Source organism: Manduca sexta, chromosome 23, assembly GCF_014839805.1.
Source record: "Manduca sexta isolate Smith_Timp_Sample1 chromosome 23, JHU_Msex_v1.0, whole genome shotgun sequence".
Taxonomy (NCBI): domain Eukaryota; kingdom Metazoa; phylum Arthropoda; class Insecta; order Lepidoptera; family Sphingidae; genus Manduca; species Manduca sexta.
In genome coordinates, this window is record NC_051137.1 from 14318013 (window position 1) to 14341352 (window position 23340).

General features: G+C 47.4%; 1 protein-coding gene across 1 annotated transcript in view; it reads right to left on the minus strand.

Annotated features, from left to right (window-relative positions):
- LOC115445977 (dedicator of cytokinesis protein 7) overlaps positions 1-23340 on the minus strand; it is a 47563-nt gene that overhangs the window by 22523 nt on the left and 1700 nt on the right. The window contains 30 exon segments of the mRNA XM_037441705.1: positions 707-771; positions 774-846; positions 1244-1378; positions 1609-1778; positions 1893-2019; positions 2223-2249; positions 2251-2403; positions 2706-2783; positions 8666-8849; positions 9014-9237; positions 9508-9685; positions 10630-10696; positions 10699-10778; positions 11161-11260; positions 11734-11866; positions 12278-12461; positions 13005-13108; positions 14119-14307; positions 14792-14945; positions 15549-15667; positions 16415-16569; positions 17873-18053; positions 18541-18740; positions 19132-19312; positions 19408-19503; positions 19790-19973; positions 20600-20740; positions 20916-21115; positions 21428-21641; positions 22092-22252. Coding sequence (XP_037297602.1) covers positions 707-771; positions 774-846; positions 1244-1378; positions 1609-1778; positions 1893-2019; positions 2223-2249; positions 2251-2403; positions 2706-2783; positions 8666-8849; positions 9014-9237; positions 9508-9685; positions 10630-10696; positions 10699-10778; positions 11161-11260; positions 11734-11866; positions 12278-12461; positions 13005-13108; positions 14119-14307; positions 14792-14945; positions 15549-15667; positions 16415-16569; positions 17873-18053; positions 18541-18740; positions 19132-19312; positions 19408-19503; positions 19790-19973; positions 20600-20740; positions 20916-21115; positions 21428-21641; positions 22092-22252 — 4257 coding nt within the window.

Genomic DNA, 23340 nt, shown 5'->3' on the forward strand with positions numbered 1-23340 from the left:
GGAAGCTGGTGTCCTGCAGCTCGGCGTCGTGCTCGGCGTACACCAGGATGGTCTTGAGGGCGCGCCGCAGCGGCTCTTCGCTGAAGGTGGTGGACGTGCCCAGCGACGACAGCGACATGGTCACCTGCATCTTCACGCGGCTGAAGTTCTGTGTGGTGAGGTGGTGATATCATTTTAATGAACTTCGAAAAATTAGGAGGTTCTTTATTCGATTGCATATTTTCAGAGGCCGGAAGAGACTATCTCGTTTTCACATCCATCATTGCAAATCCTGTAAGTCCGAATCTATAGTGGTACGTCATGGCACCGAGCGGTGACGTTCAGTGAATGTCAGAAGGCACTGATTAGTTTTAACTTGTAACGAAATTATTTAGGCAGGTGTTGGATTTTTTTTATTAGTAGCCCGTGGAATGTATTTAAGGCGATACCTCAAGGTCCATTTTCATACATTTTGTTTCACCTTTAATCTGGGTAACTAAACAAGAGTATTGGCAAGTAAAGAATTTAAATTCACGTCTAGTTAGTGATTAGTTCTCGCAGTTGATAGAAAAACGTAAAATAATTAATAATCATGGATATTTCTGCCTTTAAAATTTCGTCATATTAAATTTATGAAAATGGACCTTGAGGTATCGCCTTAATAGGTAAATATTGAATCAGTGGCATGCGATGTGTCAGGACGCGGGCGGTATAGGCTATCGCGTACGTTGCCGAGCTGGTAGTGGTGGCGCATGAGCGCGTAGAGCGCGGCGGCGGCGTGCGCGCACGCGGGGCCACCAGCGCCGCGCAGTGCCGCAGCAGCACGCGGCACGTGCCCGACTCCTCGCCGCAGCACGACCAGCCCAGCTGCACACACACACACACACACGTCTTAACAATAGTAAATACATAAATAGCAACCTCAATTACTTCACATAGCTGTTAATACAAAATTTTTGGAATGACTCGTGACATTAAGCAGAAAAATAAATTAAATACTTAAGTATTTTTTTTCTAAAATGTAGTACTTACTATACGTAAAACATATTATTGAAATGTTGAATAAAATTTGTAAATTAGCTTAAATTTTAATAAACCGTTCACATAAACAATCTTTACATATTTTTCAGTCTTCGAACCGAATATATAAATATAACAAAAGAATTAAAATTCGATTAAGGTCAAAATATCATAAAAACAATAATATAAGCGAAATATTACAAGATCAATAAGATTTTTTTACAATTTTGTTTTTCTTCATTACCTTGAGGATGAGTGTGCGCACGGTCGCGAACATATGTTGCAACACAGTGACGCTCTGGTTGCGCTGTAAAGCGCGCAACACCACCTGCAACGCGCCGCTGCATACACTCTGTCCACACTCCAAGTTGCTGCACGACTGTATCATATATAAAAAAATATATATATTTATGAGCTTAGTTACAACAAACATAAATGTTAAGATCTATTTATTAAAAACCACAAACTTTTTTTTTTTCAAACTAGAAAACTGGATTATGTCCTGTGTCCACAGGAAACTATGGTAAACAAAACAGTGTTCTACTTTTAGTGATTATAAAAATGAATGTAATGATTCAGGATCGAGCGGTCGGGGGATGGTAGCGTCACCTGCACGATGGTCTCGAGCGTGTGCAGCAGCGTGAGCGCGGCCTCGGCGGCCAGCGCGGCCGACAGGTCCGGCAGCGGCGCCGCCGGCGGCGTGGCCGCCTCGCGCCCGCGCACCCACTCCTTGCGCCAGCGCTCGCGCTTGCACGCGCCCACCGACGACGACCCGCCGCCTGCACACACACAACACACGCGACACGCATTATACCACGCTGCACTTGTTGCTAAGTGGAGTAGGCTCTATATAGAGTCGATTGACGAGAGAGTTCAAAATAAAAAATGCCTACCTTTGCGCCTCATGATGAAGTCGGAGCGGGCGGACCCCTGTCCCAGTATGACGTCCTCCAGCTTTGCTTTGATGTCGGTTGTTTTGCGCACGTTCTGTTGTGCGCACTTCAGTATCTCTTTACGACCCTATAACAATATTTATGTGGTAATTTATTAATTATTTTTTTATTTAACTTTAAAATTGGATGTGAAATGGCACGTCTTGAATTTGACTATTATAATTTCACCCATATATTGTGTGGCAGCTTGTAACAGACGTATTCACATGTGAGTAGTCAGGTCGAGTGATGCTGCGCGGCTCGTCTCGCTGTTCGGTGCCGAATGTGTACCTTGTACTCGAGGCAGCGGAAGGCGAGGATCCAGCAGGGAAGCCAGTAAGGCGGCTCGTCTCGGCGCCGGCAGCTCGGCGGCCAGCTGCGCCAGGGACGCGCGCGAGCTCCAGCGCGCCACCCACACTGCACACATCACCAGGTTGCGGCTCGTCTCGCTGTTCAGTGCGCTGCGACCACTCTGCAACAACATACCAACATTGCTGTTTATTATTCTACGATCAAATGAAAAGAGTAGTGCGTTCGTTTAACCGTCAAGTTCTCATCACACTGCCGATTTGCGAAAGCATTGAAAGGTGCGAAGGTGCACTCGCTCGCGGCGAGCACGTTGTGTGCGCGCGACGTATCCGTAACAACAGAATAAATTCCAACGAAGAAACATTGCTGTTTGCTTTATAATTTTTGATTTAAAAACTTACTCACGCATTTAGTAGTAATCATTAAGAATGCAAGAAAAAGAACTTTATTAATATATTGCTATACCTGTTTAAAGTCATCCGACGTAGGCGACGAGTAGAAACTACCGAACTGGCCCATTTCACTTTCCAAGGTATGGTTCTGAAAATGATAAAACCGGAAGTCAAACGAATAGTGCTTTTAATTTGTACATATTTGTTTTAAATTTAAGTAATCTATATACTTATAATAAATCTGTAGAGAGGTCAATTCTGTACATGAAATATATTTCCAAAATAACTATCAGGGGGTGATTAGGGATCGATACTGATGCCAAAATGAAATTAGTAAAATTTTTGTGTTTGTCTGTCTGTCTGTATAACCGTTATAGAAACAAAAACTACTCGACGGATTTTAACGAAACTTGGTACAATTATTTGTCATACTCCTGTGCTGGTTATAGTATACTTTTCATCACGCTACAATTAATAGGAGCAGAGCAGTGAAGGGAAATGTTGGGAAAACGGGAGAAGTTACTCCATTTTTTAAGCTTCCGTCGCGTGTGCAACCTTAATGGTTAAAGCTACGCAAAAATCATGTAAGACGGAAATGTTCTCCTTCAAATTATGTAAAAAATATCCCACGACAGCATATGTCTATCTTTTATGGTTGACTCACAATAACACGTGTAACTCCCGATAGCTTAGCAGTTCGAAGCTTTCTCATTATATTTATTTTGTCTACTCTTACGTTTATAGCACTCTCAGTCATCCCTAATTAAAAAAGTTAACATTATTAAATATTCCATAAAAAAGAATCATAGAAATCGGTATAGAAACACCAAAGTTATACATGAAATACGCTAATAATAAGCCATCACGCGTGAATACTGAATCATGCTATAAGCTTCCTTCGATTTCACCAGGATCCCATCATCAGACCCTGACCGGACAATCGGACCACCTGCATACCACCATACATTAAAAAAACATCCCGACAAATTGAGCACCTCCTCCATTTTTGAAGTCCGAAATCCACGCGGGCGAAGCTGCGAGCGGAAGCTAGTGATATATAAAATTCTTACGATGCACGCACGTGAGCACTCCGGCAGCTCCGGCGCCTGCAGCCGCGGGTCCGCGTCGTGCGCGCACGTCAGCGCACACACCGACTAGTACTGTGTAGTAGTGTGTCACCACTTACCATTAGTAGCGCTGGGTCGGTAGAGCAGCGGCTGCGCGTCGAGCGCGGCGGCCAGCAGCGGCAGGTACAGCGCCGCCACGCGCGCGCGCAGCTCCGGCGCCTGCAGCCGCGGGTCCGCGTCGTGCGCGCACGTCAGCGCACACACCGACTAGTACTGTGTAGTAGTGTGTCACCACTTACCATTAGTAGCGCTGGGTCGGTAGAGCAGCGGCTGCGCGTCGAGCGCGGCGGCCAGCAGCGGCAGGTACAGCGCCGCCACGCGCGCGCGCAGCTCCGGCGCCTGCAGCCGCGGGTCCGCGTCGTGCGCGCACGTCAGCGCACACACCGACTAGTACTGTGTAGTAGTGTGTCACCACTTACCATTAGTAGCGCTGGGTCGGTAGAGCAGCGGCTGCGCGTCGAGCGCGGCGGCCAGCAGCGGCAGGTACAGCGCCGCCACGCGCGCGCGCAGCTCCGGCGCCTGCAGCCGCGGGTCCGCGTCGTGCGCGCACACACCGACTAGTACTGTGTAGTAGTGTGTCACCACTTACCATTAGTAGCGCTGGGTCGGTAGAGCAGCGGCTGCGCGTCGAGCGCGGCGGCCAGCAGCGGCAGGTACAGCGCCGCCACGCGCGCGCGCAGCTCCGGCGCCTGCAGCCGCGGGTCCGCGTCGTGCGCGCACGTCAGCGCACACACCGACTAGTACTGTGTAGTAGTGTGTCACCACTTACCATTAGTAGCGCTGGGTCGGTAGAGCAGCGGCTGCGCGTCGAGCGCGGCGGCCAGCAGCGGCAGGTACAGCGCCGCCACGCGCGCGCGCAGCTCCGGCGCCTGCAGCCGCGGGTCCGCGTCGTGCGCGCACGTCAGCGCACACACCGACTAGTACTGTGTAGTAGTGTGTCACCACTTACCATTAGTAGCGCTGGGTCGGTAGAGCAGCGGCTGCGCGTCGAGCGCGGCGGCCAGCAGCGGCAGGTACAGCGCCGCCACGCGCGCGCGCAGCTCCGGCGCCTGCAGCCGCGGGTCCGCGTCGTGCGCGCACGTCAGCGCACACACCGACTAGTACTGTGTAGTAGTGTGTCACCACTTACCATTAGTAGCGCTGGGTCGGTAGAGCAGCGGCTGCGCGTCGAGCGCGGCGGCCAGCAGCGGCAGGTACAGCGCCGCCACGCGCGCGCGCAGCTCCGGCGCCTGCAGCCGCGGGTCCGCGTCGTGCGCGCACGTCAGCGCACACACCGACTAGTACTGTGTAGTAGTGTGTCACCACTTACCATTAGTAGCGCTGGGTCGGTAGAGCAGCGGCTGCGCGTCGAGCGCGGCGGCCAGCAGCGGCAGGTACAGCGCCGCCACGCGCGCGCGCAGCTCCGGCGCCTGCAGCCGCGGGTCCGCGTCGTGCGCGCACGTCAGCGCACACACCGACTAGTACTGTGTAGTAGTGTGTCACCACTTACCATTAGTAGCGCTGGGTCGGTAGAGCAGCGGCTGCGCGTCGAGCGCGGCGGCCAGCAGCGGCAGGTACAGCGCCGCCACGCGCGCGCGCGCAGCTCCGGCGCCTGCAGCCGCGGGTCCGCGTCGTGCGCGCACGTCAGCGCACACACCGACTAGTACTGTGTAGTAGTGTGTCACCACTTACCATTAGTAGCGCTGGGTCGGTAGAGCAGCGGCTGCGCGTCGAGCGCGGCGGCCAGCAGCGGCAGGTACAGCGCCGCCACGCGCGCGCGCAGCTCCGGCGCCTGCAGCCGCGGGTCCGCGTCGTGCGCGCACGTCAGCGCACACACCGACTAGTACTGTGTAGTAGTGTGTCACCACTTACCATTAGTAGCGCTGGGTCGGTAGAGCAGCGGCTGCGCGTCGAGCGCGGCGGCCAGCAGCGGCAGGTACAGCGCCGCCACGCGCGCGCGCAGCTCCGGCGCCTGCAGCCGCGGGTCCGCGTCGTGCGCGCACGTCAGCGCACACACCGACTAGTACTGTGTAGTAGTGTGTCACCACTTACCATTAGTAGCGCTGGGTCGGTAGAGCAGCGGCTGCGCGTCGAGCGCGGCGGCCAGCAGCGGCAGGTACAGCGCCGCCACGCGCGCGCGCAGCTCCGGCGCCTGCAGCCGCGGGTCCGCGTCGTGCGCGCACGTCAGCGCACACACCGACTAGTACTGTGTAGTAGTGTGTCACCACTTACCATTAGTAGCGCTGGGTCGGTAGAGCAGCGGCTGCGCGTCGAGCGCGGCGGCCAGCAGCGGCAGGTACAGCGCCGCCACGCGCGCGCGCAGCTCCGGCGCCTGCAGCCGCGGGTCCGCGTCGTGCGCGCACGTCAGCGCACACACCGACTAGTACTGTGTAGTAGTGTGTCACCACTTACCATTAGTAGCGCTGGGTCGGTAGAGCAGCGGCTGCGCGTCGAGCGCGGCGGCCAGCAGCGGCAGGTACAGCGCCGCCACGCGCGCGCGCAGCTCCGGCGCCTGCAGCCGCGGGTCCGCGTCGTGCGCGCACGTCAGCGCACACACCGACTAGTACTGTGTAGTAGTGTGTCACCACTTACCATTAGTAGCGCTGGGTCGGTAGAGCAGCGGCTGCGCGTCGAGCGCGGCGGCCAGCAGCGGCAGGTACAGCGCCGCCACGCGCGCGCGCAGCTCCGGCGCCTGCAGCCGCGGGTCCGCGTCGTGCGCGCACGTCAGCGCACACACCGACTAGTACTGTGTAGTAGTGTGTCACCACTTACCATTAGTAGCGCTGGGTCGGTAGAGCAGCGGCTGCGCGTCGAGCGCGGCGGCCAGCAGCGGCAGGTACAGCGCCGCCACGCGCGCGCGCAGCTCCGGCGCCTGCAGCCGCGGGTCCGCGTCGTGCGCGCACGTCAGCGCACACACCGACTAGTACTGTGTAGTAGTGTGTCACCACTTACCATTAGTAGCGCTGGGTCGGTAGAGCAGCGGCTGCGCGTCGAGCGCGGCGGCCAGCAGCGGCAGGTACAGCGCCGCCACGCGCGCGCGCAGCTCCGGCGCCTGCAGCCGCGGGTCCGCGTCGTGCGCGCACGTCAGCGCACACACCGACTAGTACTGTGTAGTAGTGTGTCACCACTTACCATTAGTAGCGCTGGGTCGGTAGAGCAGCGGCTGCGCGTCGAGCGCGGCGGCCAGCAGCGGCAGGTACAGCGCCGCCACGCGCGCGCGCAGCTCCGGCGCCTGCAGCCGCGGGTCCGCGTCGTGCGCGCACGTCAGCGCACACACCGACTAGTACTGTGTAGTAGTGTGTCACCACTTACCATTAGTAGCGCTGGGTCGGTAGAGCAGCGGCTGCGCGTCGAGCGCGGCGGCCAGCAGCGGCAGGTACAGCGCCGCCACGCGCGCGCGCAGCTCCGGCGCCTGCAGCCGCGGGTCCGCGTCGTGCGCGCACGTCAGCGCACACACCGACTAGTACTGTGTAGTAGTGTGTCACCACTTACCATTAGTAGCGCTGGGTCGGTAGAGCAGCGGCTGCGCGTCGAGCGCGGCGGCCAGCAGCGGCAGGTACAGCGCCGCCACGCGCGCGCGCAGCTCCGGCGCCTGCAGCCGCGGGTCCGCGTCGTGCGCGCACGTCAGCGCACACACCGACTAGTACTGTGTAGTAGTGTGTCACCACTTACCATTAGTAGCGCTGGGTCGGTAGAGCAGCGGCTGCGCGTCGAGCGCGGCGGCCAGCAGCGGCAGGTACAGCGCCGCCACGCGCGCGCGCAGCTCCGGCGCCTGCAGCCGCGGGTCCGCGTCGTGCGCGCACGTCAGCGCACACACCGACTAGTACTGTGTAGTAGTGTGTCACCACTTACCATTAGTAGCGCTGGGTCGGTAGAGCAGCGGCTGCGCGTCGAGCGCGGCGGCCAGCAGCGGCAGGTACAGCGCCGCCACGCGCGCGCGCAGCTCCGGCGCCTGCAGCCGCGGGTCCGCGTCGTGCGCGCACGTCAGCGCACACACCGACTAGTACTGTGTAGTAGTGTGTCACCACTTACCATTAGTAGCGCTGGGTCGGTAGAGCAGCGGCTGCGCGTCGAGCGCGGCGGCCAGCAGCGGCAGGTACAGCGCCGCCACGCGCGCGCGCAGCTCCGGCGCCTGCAGCCGCGGGTCCGCGTCGTGCGCGCACGTCAGCGCACACACCGACTAGTACTGTGTAGTAGTGTGTCACCACTTACCATTAGTAGCGCTGGGTCGGTAGAGCAGCGGCTGCGCGTCGAGCGCGGCGGCCAGCAGCGGCAGGTACAGCGCCGCCACGCGCGCGCGCAGCTCCGGCGCCTGCAGCCGCGGGTCCGCGTCGTGCGCGCACGTCAGCGCACACACCGACTAGTACTGTGTAGTAGTGTGTCACCACTTACCATTAGTAGCGCTGGGTCGGTAGAGCAGCGGCTGCGCGTCGAGCGCGGCGGCCAGCAGCGGCAGGTACAGCGCCGCCACGCGCGCGCGCAGCTCCGGCGCCTGCAGCCGCGGGTCCGCGTCGTGCGCGCACGTCAGCGCACACACCGACTAGTACTGTGTAGTAGTGTGTCACCACTTACCATTAGTAGCGCTGGGTCGGTAGAGCAGCGGCTGCGCGTCGAGCGCGGCGGCCAGCAGCGGCAGGTACAGCGCCGCCACGCGCGCGCGCAGCTCCGGCGCCTGCAGCCGCGGGTCCGCGTCGTGCGCGCACGTCAGCGCACACACCGACTAGTACTGTGTAGTAGTGTGTCACCACTTACCATTAGTAGCGCTGGGTCGGTAGAGCAGCGGCTGCGCGTCGAGCGCGGCGGCCAGCAGCGGCAGGTACAGCGCCGCCACGCGCGCGCGCAGCTCCGGCGCCTGCAGCCGCGGGTCCGCGTCGTGCGCGCACGTCAGCGCACACACCGACTAGTACTGTGTAGTAGTGTGTCACCACTTACCATTAGTAGCGCTGGGTCGGTAGAGCAGCGGCTGCGCGTCGAGCGCGGCGGCCAGCAGCGGCAGGTACAGCGCCGCCACGCGCGCGCGCAGCTCCGGCGCCTGCAGCCGCGGGTCCGCGTCGTGCGCGCACGTCAGCGCACACACCGCGCCCACCGCCGCGCTCTGCAGCAGCGGACTCCTGCACATGATCGGTATATCGACACTGAATGTTGGGTGAAAGGATTGGTATATTGATAAACCTCTATTGTGATTGGTCAATTTTTGCAATCGATAGAAAAATACTAATTTATATTCAGGGTGAGTTATAAACAGGTACTTTGTATTCAGGAAGTCGATACTCACTGCAACTCGAGCGCGTTGGTAAGCTCAGTGAGAAGCAGTCCGGCGAGGTAGTGTCGCGAGCGGAACTCGTGCGAGAGGGCGCCGTGCGCCGCGCCGGAGGAGGAGGCGGAGGCCACGGACTGCGCGGAGGGCGCCGGCGACACCGCGCCGCACGCCGCGCCGCCCGCCGGCAGGTTCAGCGACACGTAGTGCTCGTGCGAACAGATTATGCGCAGGAACGACAACTGGCACACACACACGCGCACATTTTAGCAGTACATACATTATACTCAACCAATAAGTACACTTTAAAACACGTTAATAACAATTATTCCAAATTATAAATATGCCTCGAATAAAAGGAATTATAAAAAAAAATCATCTACTGTATTATATACAACCTGTATATCAAACGTCACTGATATACAGGGTGCGTTAAATAAAGAGGATCAGAATTATAACCAAATGTATTTTCATATACATATCAAAATATAAAGTACCACTCTAACAAATACCTTGTAATGCACAAGCGGCACAGCATCAGGCAGCGACGCGATCTTAGCACTCATCTGCTTGTAGTAACTGCGGATCAGGTTGAACACGTAGCCGCGGTCCATCACGCTCAGCAAGTCGAACAGGAAGAACGCCAGGCTGTTGTTCAGGCTCTGCGTGAGACGGCTGTTCTTGCCGTACCTGCCATGACAAAATATATTTACTTGACGAGTTAAGCGAGATGATAGTAAAATTATGACAAAATATTGCGTGATACTGGTGGTAGGTCTCTCATATGTGAGAGTCCGCCTGGGTAGGTACCACCGCAATGTCTATGTCTGTCGTCATGCAGCAGTGTGCAGTCACTGTTGTGTTCCGGTTTGAAGGACATTGTAGCTAGTGTAATAACTGGATACAATAAGACTTAACATCTCATGTCTCAGGATAGCGACCTCCGTACATATGGTGTTAAAACCCGCCGTAGTGGCCCACGTAAGTGTGTCACGTTCCGGGATTATTTGTATATCCGGTTCCAACAGGCCAGCATAAATGTATCGACTATCGTGGGGTAATCATCGCAGTTGACATTCTATTGAACTCCACTCTACTTACCATCAGGTGCAGAGGTCACTTTGCCGTACAAATATAAAAAAATCCAGCCCATGTATTTAGACACACACAGGTGGAAGACCTGACATCATAAGCTACTGTGTCCCTTTTTTTTTTTTTTTGTTTTCGCGGAGAAAGTGTCTTATGACTACCGCTCAGCCTTCGTGGGGGGCGACTGAGCGGTTATGTTGGGATCACCGTGCCTTACGACCCGGCATTGCGCCGCCCGGATTTTATGTCGACCTTCAGGCGACCGCCGGGCCGAGTCCCTAACCTATATACAGCGCACGGCATACCAACTAAAACTCCGCGGTGGCCTTCTTCGGCGCATTAGGGACGACTGCGAGCTTCCTCTGACGGAAATGTCTAAGTCTACTTCCACAGCCGCCCCTGCGCGGTGCCGCCTAGTGCGGCCCGTCTTCTGTGAGGGGGGGGGGGGGCTCAGGAGCCCCGCGCACCGAAGGACGCCCTCGGCGTCTACGGCAGCATGAGGCCAACTGCACACTGCCATCCAAGCTACTGTGTCCCTGCCGTACCCGGAGATGATCTCGGAGGTGACGTTGTTGACGAGGGTGGTGAGGTCGTCGGTGAACTGCTCGGGGAGCGCGCCTTGCGCGGCGCCTCGTGCGCGCCGCTCCAGTACAGGTACTCCACCATCGACTTGATCATCAGCTCGAACAGCGACCTGCAACACCAGCCACGAATTTACTCCATGTTAAATGACACACTAGTCTGAGTTAAAATCCTTTTATTTGAATTTAATAATTAAAAAAACAGTATTATTAGCTCTACGCCTATCGAAAAATAATAGCAACAAAACAACTTCAAATTATTGTACACTCTCGCTTTACTGTACAATACCGCGAGACCAGACGCTTTTTAACCGACTTCAAAAAAAGGATGAGGTTATAATTCGACGTGAATGTTTTTTTTTGTCATATTGCTCAATGTTACAGTATCTACATAAAAAAAATGCCGTCATAATTTAATTGTCGAGTAGCAAGTTGTAACGTCTGGGCTTTCTGGTATAATAAGTTTTATAATAAGGTGGGTAGACTATCATTTACCATGAGTTCTGCATGGCGAGGTCTCTAGTGGCACCGCTTGCAACCACCCACTGTAGAGCCAGCTCCTCGTGCAGGATCTTGCAGGATCCGTCCGTAAGCACTGGATATAAGAACCAAAATTGTATATAATTTTTAGAAGCAGTACGTATTACGCAATGAGAACTACAAATTTAAACCTAAATGGTAATCAATGATGGTCCACTGAATATATTTTTATTTTGAATGGCATTTTCATCACAGAGAATGTTATTGTGATTTAAGATTTTTGCGTAATAGATTTAACTTATCTATCTATATATATATTATAAAACAAAGTCCCCTTTTTTGTATGTCTGAATGTTGACGAGTTTCTCAAAATCTACTGAACGGATTTTTATGAGATTTGGTATGGAGATAGTTTAAGATCCTGGGAAGGTTATAGGCTACTATTTATCCCGGGAAAATATATAGCGGGACCTTTATCCCAGAAAACTCCTTCACGCGGACGAATCCGCACGCAAAACCTAGTTTAGCTATAAAACATGATGCTTTAATTTCTGAAGCTGCAAAGCTAATGTAAGGATGTGGTCTTGCCTGTGGGCGGCAGCGGCAGTCCAATGTCTCTATCAGAGAGTGAGGGTCTCGGGATGGTGCACTGGAACTGGATGTAGCTGGAGATCAGGCCGCTGCGGCCGTGCGGGTCGCATGTCGCGCCTTCGTTCATGTTCTACGAAGAAATAAAATCTTTTTTCAGTGCATTACATGTAAGTTTGTAACGAAAAAGGTTCACCACAATAATCTTTTTGTATTTTTTTATAAAGCCAATTTTGCTTAGTGTTTTTGCGATATTCGCTCTTAAAAATATTAATATATTTTCAGAACACCCTGTAGTTTGTCTATAAGTTGAAAAGATACTTTTAAAAGTGTTTAAAACTGCCCTAAACATTATGACGACACTATCAATCTACCATTTGTTTTCAATAAACGATCCCAAATAATCCTATCCCGAGAATAAATTAATCAAAATAAATCATTTGTAAACATGTAAAAAAATCTTTAGTGTGGTACATTTTCGTGAAGTATTGAAAAAGAAATCGAGATCCATTAATGTAAACAGCAGTATAGCATGCCAACTGACGGTGATCTCTGTGAATATATGCGCGAGACACGTGAAGACGTCCTGCGCGATGTTGAGCGGCCCCGCGGCGCCGGCGCCGGGCGCCAGGCTCGGCGGCGCCACCAGCAGGCGCAGCAGCTTGTCCAGCAGCACCGGCAGGTACCGCGCCAGCACCTCCACGTTCGCTGTCGGCAGCTCTGCTATACTGTAAGACGAGGTTAGTTATTATAGACGGTGTTTTATGAAATAAAAAATAAAAATATACCCACATACGTTTGCTTTTTTTTATTTCATGTGAGTGTGCTATATTTTGGCGTGGATATCGACTCGATAAATAAACAGGTAAAGAGGCAGAAAAAACATTAAAACAACTGGATTTTTTTTATTACACTGTTTTTGTGTAACAATAATGAGCAAGCGTGTCCTGGTGATAAGTAATTAGTGCTAATCATAAGAAAATCTTTATTTCTTTGAATGACGAGACGAGCTTGCCATTCATCTAATGGTAAGCGATACGATAGCCTATAAACAGTAGAATCACCACCCAACTAGTCATCCTGAGACATGAAATGTTGTCTTATTATGTCCAGTAATTATACTGGCTACAATATAAACAAAAATACCGAACGATACAATTCTTCAACCGACTTTTTTTATTTCAACAATTTGTAGCAATTTTAACGAGCTTAAATCTTTTCAAAACCATAACACTGTGTTAATAGGAACTATTATTAAATGCAGCATAAACCTGGTGCGCAACTCGGACTCCATATTCGCCAACCCTATCCTTGCAGGGATGTTCCCCTCCTGCACCGCCTCGCACGCCATGGCGAACCTCTCTATATAACCGTCCTGTAAATAATAATATTTATAAACACCTTTATGTCTATGTCCATAAAAGTGACATTGATAATGGAGGTACATAGCGTATTTAAAATATTTTTTTTATTATAGTTCTGCGCCTGATGTTGAGTATCTCTTCAAAATTATTAATTCTTTATGTAGTTATAAGTAAAAATGTTTGCTTCAGAGCCATCAATTTAATCTAAGTATTATATCAATAAGAAATAAATAAGTTATTGCTAGAATAATACATACAGGAAGCAAGAACATAAATCTTATATCGTTTAACAAAAATAATTATTGCACCAACAATGCACCTTTAATTTTTTCATCAGTTAGAAATATTTACAAATTTAATTTGAATCACATAATAAATACTGTCTACGTTGTGTAACTTTTTCCTCTACCTCTTATAAAACAAACAGACGAACAGATATTACGACTTATCGCAGAAGACTCGAGGTGCAACCAAGATTTCGCTAAGTGTGTTCCGCACCGTGTGATAGGGGGCGAGTCTAACTATCTGAACCCAATAAATTCAATAACTACTCAACGGATTTCAATGAAATTTGGTATGGAGATAGTTTAAAACCCTAGGAAGCAGTGCCAGACTTCTTTTTTATGAGTGTAGGCCACTTTATTTCCGCCGCCCCATGTAGGTAGGTTTATGTATAATTTTCCATTTGTTTGTATTGTGGAAGATGTACTAAATTTAACTAAACGAATGATTAATTAAATCGAGTGAGTGTCCTCTGAAATCTGCCGCCCATAGGCCGCGGCCTATACGGCCTATTTACAAATCCAGGCCTCTTAGCCACTGAACACTTGACATGTTTGCCGGCAAACATGACAGCTACATGACATTTACATGCCATTGCATGACAGTTACGCGTGTCACGGGAATATAACCTTATTATGATAATATAATGTTTAGGAAGGACATAGGCTACTTTCTATCCCCAAAAAGTCTATAACGCGGTTAAAGCCGCGAACAAAAGTTACATTTACATAAAACTCACCAACGGATGCACAGTAGTGTGCGGGTCCAAGGTAATGCTGAATATCGGTTTATGGTTGTCGATCCACTTGGTGCCCGGCAGCTGGACGTCAGGGAATATGTACGAGTAGTTGGGAGGCGGCTCCTCCTGCATCACTGGCAGGTTGAAGTCGCCGCATGTTAGCTTGCCGTTTCTGCATAGGGGGAGCCACTGGAAATAGAAAAAACTCCAAAATTAGGAACCAGTATGTTCTATGTTGAGGGGCTTCCTTTTCCGTACTTTGCACGTAATAGGTCGGCCCGTTGTGCGTAGTAACCAGTATGTAGGTAATGTTAAGTTATTTTTTGGTTTTTAGTGGTTTTTAAAGGCGGTATAATTTATTGTAAAAAAGTTTTTGTTTGTTTTTTTTTTTTTTTTTTTTTTGTTAATAAGTCAGTATACGTTGACGACATCATTTTAATTTTTTTTTTTATTGTAAACTGATATTAATACGAAATACTAACAGAATAGTCGAAAAAGTGATCGAGAGGTCTCTGCGACGCGACGTCCTCTTAGCACTCGCCCCTGAGGATGACCTACTTAATAAGTCGTAACTGGTCGGCGATTCCGACTACATAGTACATGAGTAAACCCGTGTTTTTTTTTCGACTGATTCAATATGTCTCGCGTAAGTTTTAATAATATTATTACTAACAGAATATCCTATGGGCGTTTCGACGTTCTTCTCCTGTTCCGGCGCGACGGGTTTCCTTTGACAAGAGATGTGCAGGAACGTGAACAAGAGGTGATGCTGGTCTCCGAGGTCCGCCGGCAGCTTCAGCTTTATCTCGTCGTAGAGCGACGGGTTTCTGGTACAGGAATATTTTTCTTTCATTATTTCATATCGTGAGGTGAAAACCTACCTTACCCAAAGAGAATGGAGTCAAATACTTTATACATATTCGTTAAAAGTACTACGGCATTACTGGTCTAGGTACAGCATACAGGGGCCATGATCGGTGAGAGATTGGGTTCGAATCTTAGCACATTTTCTAATATATTAAGTTTCCATAACACGCAAGCCTGCAATGTCGTATATAGTAGGCAAACTAACATTCGAAAATTATTAAACAAGTTAGTATTTGCAAATGGAAGAGCATTTCGAAATAGAAGCCTCCTGCAGTAATTGTGGTATATCTCTTCTTCACTTTGCAATATTTCACTGAATACATGTGCTAACATAGCGACGGACGCCGTCAATCAATACTCTTAGATCTACTGAAAAATCGACAACAAAAAAGGATCTTAAGCCAACGTCCCACACGTCCAACATTCCCATAAAATACTTGCAAAGTGACGATAAATATCGCTTGCAAATGTTTGCCTGTTTGCCATATGTATTGGCAATAATTATTAGCCAATATGGCATTCGTCACTGCTAGTGAGTTTTCGGCTCTATAGTGTATACGGACTTGTTGTGGTAGAGCACGGTGGTGTAGGCCTCCGTGGTGAACTCGGGACACGAGCTGCGACCGAATATCGCCGGCAGCGCCGCCGCCTCGTCCTCGCCCGACTTCAGTTGGATTCGAACCTGCAGTAAACACAAAGTTTTTTTTTTTATAAATTGAATGGAGAGTTATTTATAGCTTTTATTATTATATGGGTAAGTGATCTGATACGTAGGTGGTGGTGGTAATACGGGTAAGTGATATTAAGTACTGCATCTGAATGTAAGTAGAGCTCGGATAGTGTCAATTAACGAAATATGATTACCAATTACTAATCTAAAGTCATATAATGCTCGTATTTGCAAAGATTTCTTTGTATCAATGCAGACCAACTTTGTAATAAAATGTACATTTTTTAGTGCTTTCGGCATGAAGGCCTTCGCGATGCACAGGTAGAGCATAGAACGGTGTGCTGTGATTGGTTAATATTGAGATATGATTTTACATCAATTGACTGTTAAATACATAAGTTAACAGTAAAATTTTGCCGCTCCTATGCTGCTGTGCTAAGTTCATAAGGGGAATCTCAAAAAAAAAAAACAAAATCTTGATTTTTATATCGTTAGATAGCTTAAAGAAATACCCATCTATCGAACTTATTTAAATTACGGTATCTTGTTTAGAACTTGTTCAAAAAAACTTTTAAAAGAGTTTCTTTATCTCAGTTTTACATACAAAACTATATTTACAAAACTTCGATTCTCTCGAAATAAGGTTTCCCTGACATGCCGTTTTTGCACTTAGTACGGCAGCATGTGTCTGGACGCACTGTGAGTCTCTCAGTATTGTTTGTGATTAGGTGTAAGTGTGGTAGGGTGCCATGTACTGACGGTGATGTTCCTGGCGGAGCCGGCGCGCGAGGTGTAGGCCTGCAGGTTGATGTCCTTGACGAAGAGGTAGAGCAGGTTGCGGTAGTGCAGGTGCGGCGCGGCGGCGGCGTGCAGCGGGAACGGCAGCACCTCCTTGCACGGACGCGGGTTGTCTTCTGAACAATGCACGGGAATAATCATTGATGATGATATCATGTGTTTACACGAATGTTACACGTTGAAATTAAACTATTTTTTGGGTTTTAATGTTTTTTTTTATATTATCATTCCTTCCTGACGTTTCGAAGACTGCAGCCTTCATTGTCACGTGGGGTGAGGGGAGGGGGGGGGGGGTTGCATATCAAGTCAAAGTTACAATATATCTCTATATTTTACAAAAAACCGCGACAAAATTTAAAAAAGTTTTATTTCAATATTGTTGTGAGTTTGAGTGCTTTTTTGGATGATTTATCTTAGTCTTGCATTAGGGGTGTGTGTCAATTCTTATATAATAGCAAAATATCTATTAGATCTGATATCAAGTACAGTGTAATCCGGATATCGATATTATCTCTTAATAATCGCTAGTGTAATACTTGTATTGTTTCATTTACGAAATATATATTGAAATCAGCTCGCATTCGCCAGCAGGTTTGCGTCAACAATGATACCAGCCCGATGAAAACGACCCATTCTACACGTATAAAACAGCTATATATTTAAATACTAGCTTTTGCCCGCGGCTCCGCCCGCGTTATAAAGTTTTTCAGGCTAAAGTTTTCCATTATAAAAGTAGTAGTTTCCCGGGAGCCTATGTTCTTCCCATGGTCTCAAACTGTCTCCATACCAAATTTTATCCTAATACGTTGGGTAGTTTTTGAGTTTAACACGTTAAGGCAGACAGATGCAGCGGGGGACTTTGTTATATTATTTAGAACTTTTTAAGTGAAACAATCCCGTCATACATCATTATTGCATAACTTTAACCGTTTACGCAGCGCAGGCAACGGAAGCTCTCAAAACTCATAATTTTCCCCGTTTTTGCAACATGTTTCATTACTGCTCCGCTCCTATTGGTCATAGCATGATGATATATAGCCTATAGCACTCCACGAATAAAGGGCTATCCAACGCAAAACGAATTTTTCAGTTTGGACCGGTAGTTCCTGAGATTAGCCATTACTGCCCCGCTCCTATTGGGTATAGCGTGATGATATATAGCCTATAGCACTCCACGAACAAAGGGCTATCCAACGCAAAAAGAATTTTTCAGTTTGGACCGGTAGTTCCTGAGATTAGCGCGTTCAAACAAACAAACAAACAAACAAACAAACAAACAAACAATTAAACAAACAAACTCTTCAGCTTTATATAATAGTATAGATAGATTTTATAAAAAACGAATACAAAATTATTGTTTTGTTGTACAAGTTACTTTTTATTGAGTGATTTTTTTTTATTAAATAACAAAAGCGCTACCTCCATAAGGATTCAGTTTAGCCAACTCCGGAGTGAGACCGTTCTTGATCTCGTCAGGACACGGCGACACTTCGATCTTCAGTGTGCCGGGGATGCACTTCAGCTTCTTGGGAGCTGAGCTGGGTCTCTTGATCTCAGCCAGGAACTTATAGAGATCCTCGTCGCGGAGTTTGTCTGTTTCCTATAAACAATTTTTTTTTGAAAAATATCGAAAAAATTATCAATGTTTAAAACACATTCTACATTTGATATTTCTATTCTAAGTATTTATTGGTTAATTTTAAAAATACGTAACGTCAATTTCTATTTTAATTTGATAATCGATTTATAAAAATTCTATATTATTCTGTAAAATTTTCAACATCGACACCATGATGTCGAGCACCAAATAATTTCAATAAGCAATTATCGATATTGATATTTCGAACACTTGAACTTTTAGTAAGACGATAGACTATCACTGGCTATCCCTGTACAAAGAAGCTGGTAACAATGATACAATAGACTTGAAGTCCACGAGCAAACCGGTAAGATCAATAGGCATATACATTGCTTGTGGCACGGCATCGATTTTTAGTATCGATATTATACATTGGAGATTAAATAACTATTAGTATCGATTCTAGGACCTCTACGTTTAAAATAATAGTGACATTTGTTATATGCACCTGTTTAAAGAAGCTGGTGACGGTGATGACAATAGGCTTGAAGGCCATGAGCGCGGCCGCCAGGTCGTCCGGCGCGTGCGGCGCGTGCGGCGCGTGCGGCGCGGCGCGGCGCTCCACCGAGCCCTTGCGCGTCAGCGAGCCGCCCACCTCGCCCGCGCGCCGCCGCAGCTGCTCCAGGCTCGACGACGACGCCTTGCGGTCTGCGCGCAACACCCGCACATTACGGACCAACCACCAACAGTCGTACTGTACTTATGGTAACACGTGATTTAAAGGTAATGGTGAAAAAATGGCGGAATTATTTCGACATGCCTTACTGGGTGTATACCGTGCAGTGTTAATATTATACCGACTATAAAAATGACAAAATTTACACTAATTTAAAATGTGGATTCATCGAAAAAATAAATCGATATTTGTTTCATTATATCGATATACTGAACACATAATATGGATATTATGCGTCCAGTATATCGATATAATGATAATTATCGAGGTTACGGGACCTCGATATTTTTAACTTATATAATACAACAAACATTATGGTTATTTTATTCACAATGCATCAAGTACGTGGGTGCTGTCACTGACCGAGGCTGTTAGTGTTGGTGTTGGTGTTGGGCGCGAGCGCGTCGCGTTCGTGCTCGCGCTCGAGGCTGTTGGAGCCGCTGAGGATGTGCAGCAGCGACACGGCGCTCCAGGCCAGCGGCATGCGGTACCTCCCCAGGCGCGAGCACGCCGCCTGCGCGCACGCACGGACCTTCTCGCGATTCTGACAGCAATATATTACAAACATTGTCATTTCTGCATTACAACTCTAGGCTCGCGGGGCAAAGCAACATGACAGGGAAGAGATATCACACAAACCTTGTCATCCCTGATGTAGGGCTCGACGCATTCGTTCACATCGCCCTGGAGAACCTTTTCGACCCTCACCACGAGAAAAACATCAGGCGACGGATTCTGAAAACAAAAAGATTATTGTTACAAAATAATTAATTGAGAAGTAATTTCTAGAAAAAAAAACTTATAATTAAAATATTCTAAATACATAAAAAGATTTCACTGTCTACAGAAACTTTTTTACCTGAGCTGTGTAGTAATTAATAAAGTAAGAAAAATTTCTAAAAAAAAAATCGAATTAAAATATTCTAAAAACATAAAAAAAATTCACTGTCAACAGAAACTTATTAGGGCATTTTTTTCCTGAGCTTTATAGGTTTTTTTTCTACATGCATTTCGCACAAACCTGCACATCGAACACAGCACTGCGACTCAGCGTGGAGATGTCAGTGTGCGTCACGTGACCGGCGAGCATCTGACGCGTGCACTCCGAGTTCAGGTTGAAGTAGAAGTTTTCTGACAACTTCTTCTTCTCACGCGCGTCGTACAGCGCCATCGAGGCGAAGAGGGGTTCCACGTCCAGCTCTAGCCTGGAAGGCATTATTTAGGTTAGTGATTGGTATAATCCTGGACTTGTAAATAGGCCGTATAGGCCGCGACCTATGGGCTTCAGCCTCTTAGGGGCGGCAGATTTCAGAGGACGCTCACTCGATTTAATTAATCATTCGTTTTTTAACTTTAGTGCCTTCCATAATATAAACAAATGGAGAATTATCAAGTATTTTAGAAACATACATACATACATAAACCTACCTACATGGGGCGGCGGAAGTAAAATGGCGTACACCCATAAAAAATATAAATCCGGCACTGGATTGATATGTTATGAAAATCTAATATAAACCCAGCTCATTTGAACCGTGACAAATTCGTTTCGCAATCTCCATTTTTAGGCGTTAAATGCAAGCAATGAATTGCACAAATCCAGCAGTTGTTTGGTGATAACGGGTAAATACTTATCAGCAACCAATCTCATGTTCATCTACCCTCTGCGCTAACAAGGCAGAACAGTCAGTTGAAAGACGCATCTTCATATAGAAGTGGAGTGATACATAGAACCTAGTGTTCTTGCATCACTGCGATTTAGTTTAAAATTCCATATACTGATTTTGTCTTTTTTCACTTTACAGATAAAGTTTATGAATAATTATATTACTTGAGCTGATGGCACACAACTAGGATTCTGTGGCCCATGATCTCGCAGGGCATCTCGGCGGCCAGCCTCCGCTCCACAGGCTCATCCTCATCCAGATAAGGAGTGTACAACCCCATCAGGTCATTGTAACGGTTCTCCAGCCTGTACAAAACCAATGATGAATATTATGCTTTATTTTTAAGATTCCTATGACTTAAAAAGAATCGATTTTAAATATTTGATCGATAAAATTAAAGCGATCTAATCGATAAAAGAATGTAAACTTAGTAAATTGCAAGTTATTCTTTAACAACAGTTAATACTGAAATAACATCACCTCCTAGCCTCATTAATAGCATCGATCTGCTCCTGCGGTTTCCTTTCGAACAGATCAGGCAGTAGCGGGTCGGAGGAGGAGCTGCGCAGGTCCAGGCTCGCCCAGGAGCCGCGCGGGGTGAGCGTCTCATTGCAAGATGATGATGAGGATATTGAAGCCACTGACTGACGTCCACTAGACGGTTGCGATTGTGATTCGAACTAGAATTGAACGAAACGTTGGTATTATTTTTATGTTTGTCTTTTTTATAGTGAATGTCATTTAAGTCGTGGTTAGGTTAAGGTTTAGGGTCAAATATTTGGATTTGTGATATTGTCAGCAACTGCAAAAAGTTTTCGGTCTCAATCCCAAAATACCCACTATTATGAATCACGCTATTGCTTAGTAAGTAACCCAACCAAATATTACGACGAGTAACCATATTCTTAGTCTAATAGAGTGGAAGACTACTTCTATTAGAAAATATGAAACAAAGATATAAATCCTATCACTGTATATTAGTATCAGCTCACCTGCTGCGACGCCAACTCCTCAGTGGAAGTGGAGTGCGGCTCAGCGTCGATCTCGTACTGATGCCGCGGCCCCGCCTGCAGCTTCTCCAGCCTCTCCGCGAGCCGCTCCCGGCCGCACGACGAGCCCGAGTACGCTCTGTACTTGTACTCCACTACGGTGTAGTCTGAAGTGTAGCATCGCAGGCAGTCGCGCACGAACATCGGCGCTTTCGTACTGATGGAAATTAAAATAGTGAGGATTGAATTGATAGGTTGTTGAATTATATACGTCCTGATAGCAACCATCGTACATAAGGTATTTAAACCTGCCATAGTGACCCACGGAAGTATGTCGAATTCCGGGATCAGCCTGCATAATTGTATCGACTGCCGAGGGGTGATCATCTCTGTCAGTCGACATTCTATTCAAAATCCATCTTTTGGAAAATATGTGCTGTGTTTGTGAGTATTCGAGCTATTTTTAAGGTGAATGTGTGTAATGCACATTTATTTAAATTAGAATTAACAATAACACTCCAATGTGTAGAGTATGTCAATACTTTTCCACGATAACTAACTTTTAAACTAAGAAATGAATGTGAATAAGAGAAACAACCCTTATACACATAGCTTAACGTCACATAATACTTTAACAAATCCCATATCCCATGTTCCCCATACTCACAGGTCCTCGTCAGGCAGGATGTGCTGGCGAGTCCTGATGCGGCGCGGCACACAGCTGAGCTCGATGTCGTTGGGCGGGTAAGCGAGCGGGTCGCGCGGGCCCATCAGCCGGTCGCACACCTCCTCGTAGTCTGGCGGCTCGATCATGTCGCAGAGCGATATCTAGGGGGTTAAACATTACTATAGATTGATTGCAGATTACTTTAAGGAACATTTTTCTAAACTAACTTGTCTAGTGGTCAAATTGGACCGTGGAATTTAATAAATCTAGTTTTATATTCAGTCTTATATTTGGAATGTACACTTATGCTGTGGCTAGATGTTTTTTATGTAATATGCTGCAGCAATTACTTATTGTTTCATGTTACAAATAGATATGTATCGTGTATGGTTTGTTGGTTGTACAAATAAATAAGATATTTGTAACACATATACATAAATTATTAATGCACTCCTCTATATGAACTTTAATTATGTCTTACAGTACTCCATGTAGAATGTGCTTAATAATGGGTATGAAGCATTTACTTCACATATGAAATATTCTTTTATTTTACAAATACTTGGCATAGTTTCACTTACACTTATGACGATATAAATACATATGGAACATATTACACAAAATTATATTAAGTACAACTAGAAATCTATAGGATATCCTATTAATATATAGAAAAATAAACCTGGTTTTAGGTGTTTAAGCCCATCTTTACAATATGATTTAAAATATCTCTTGAAAATAGTTTCAGTCAGCCTGTTATACTGGTGCGCCAAGTGTGGGTATCAGTGTGCTACGTGAATGTTAACTAAGATAACATGTTAGATTACATTTATACATAATTTGTATTCTTTTTTATGTGTTTAAAGTGTAGCCATATATCACAGCATGGAGCTATGTTGTATGAATGAGAAAGCATATAAATAACACAATAAAAATTATAGACACATGTTTATGGAACGGAGTTTGTATTATAATGAAAAGTCTTGTATATTTTGCCAAAATAATTTTATATATAACTATTTAAATACTGCCATATACTTGTCTAGATAGTAAGCTTAATAGGCTATTGAATATATTTTTTTAAAGCTTTCTTTAGTATCACATATATGAACACCCCACAGCTGCATATGGCATAGATTCTACAGTAAGATATATTTTGTGTCAAAGATATTATGAGAGACATTATTCAGACAAGACTCAGACAAAAACAAATATGTTTTAAAACACAGAAGTAGATTGCAGAACGAGA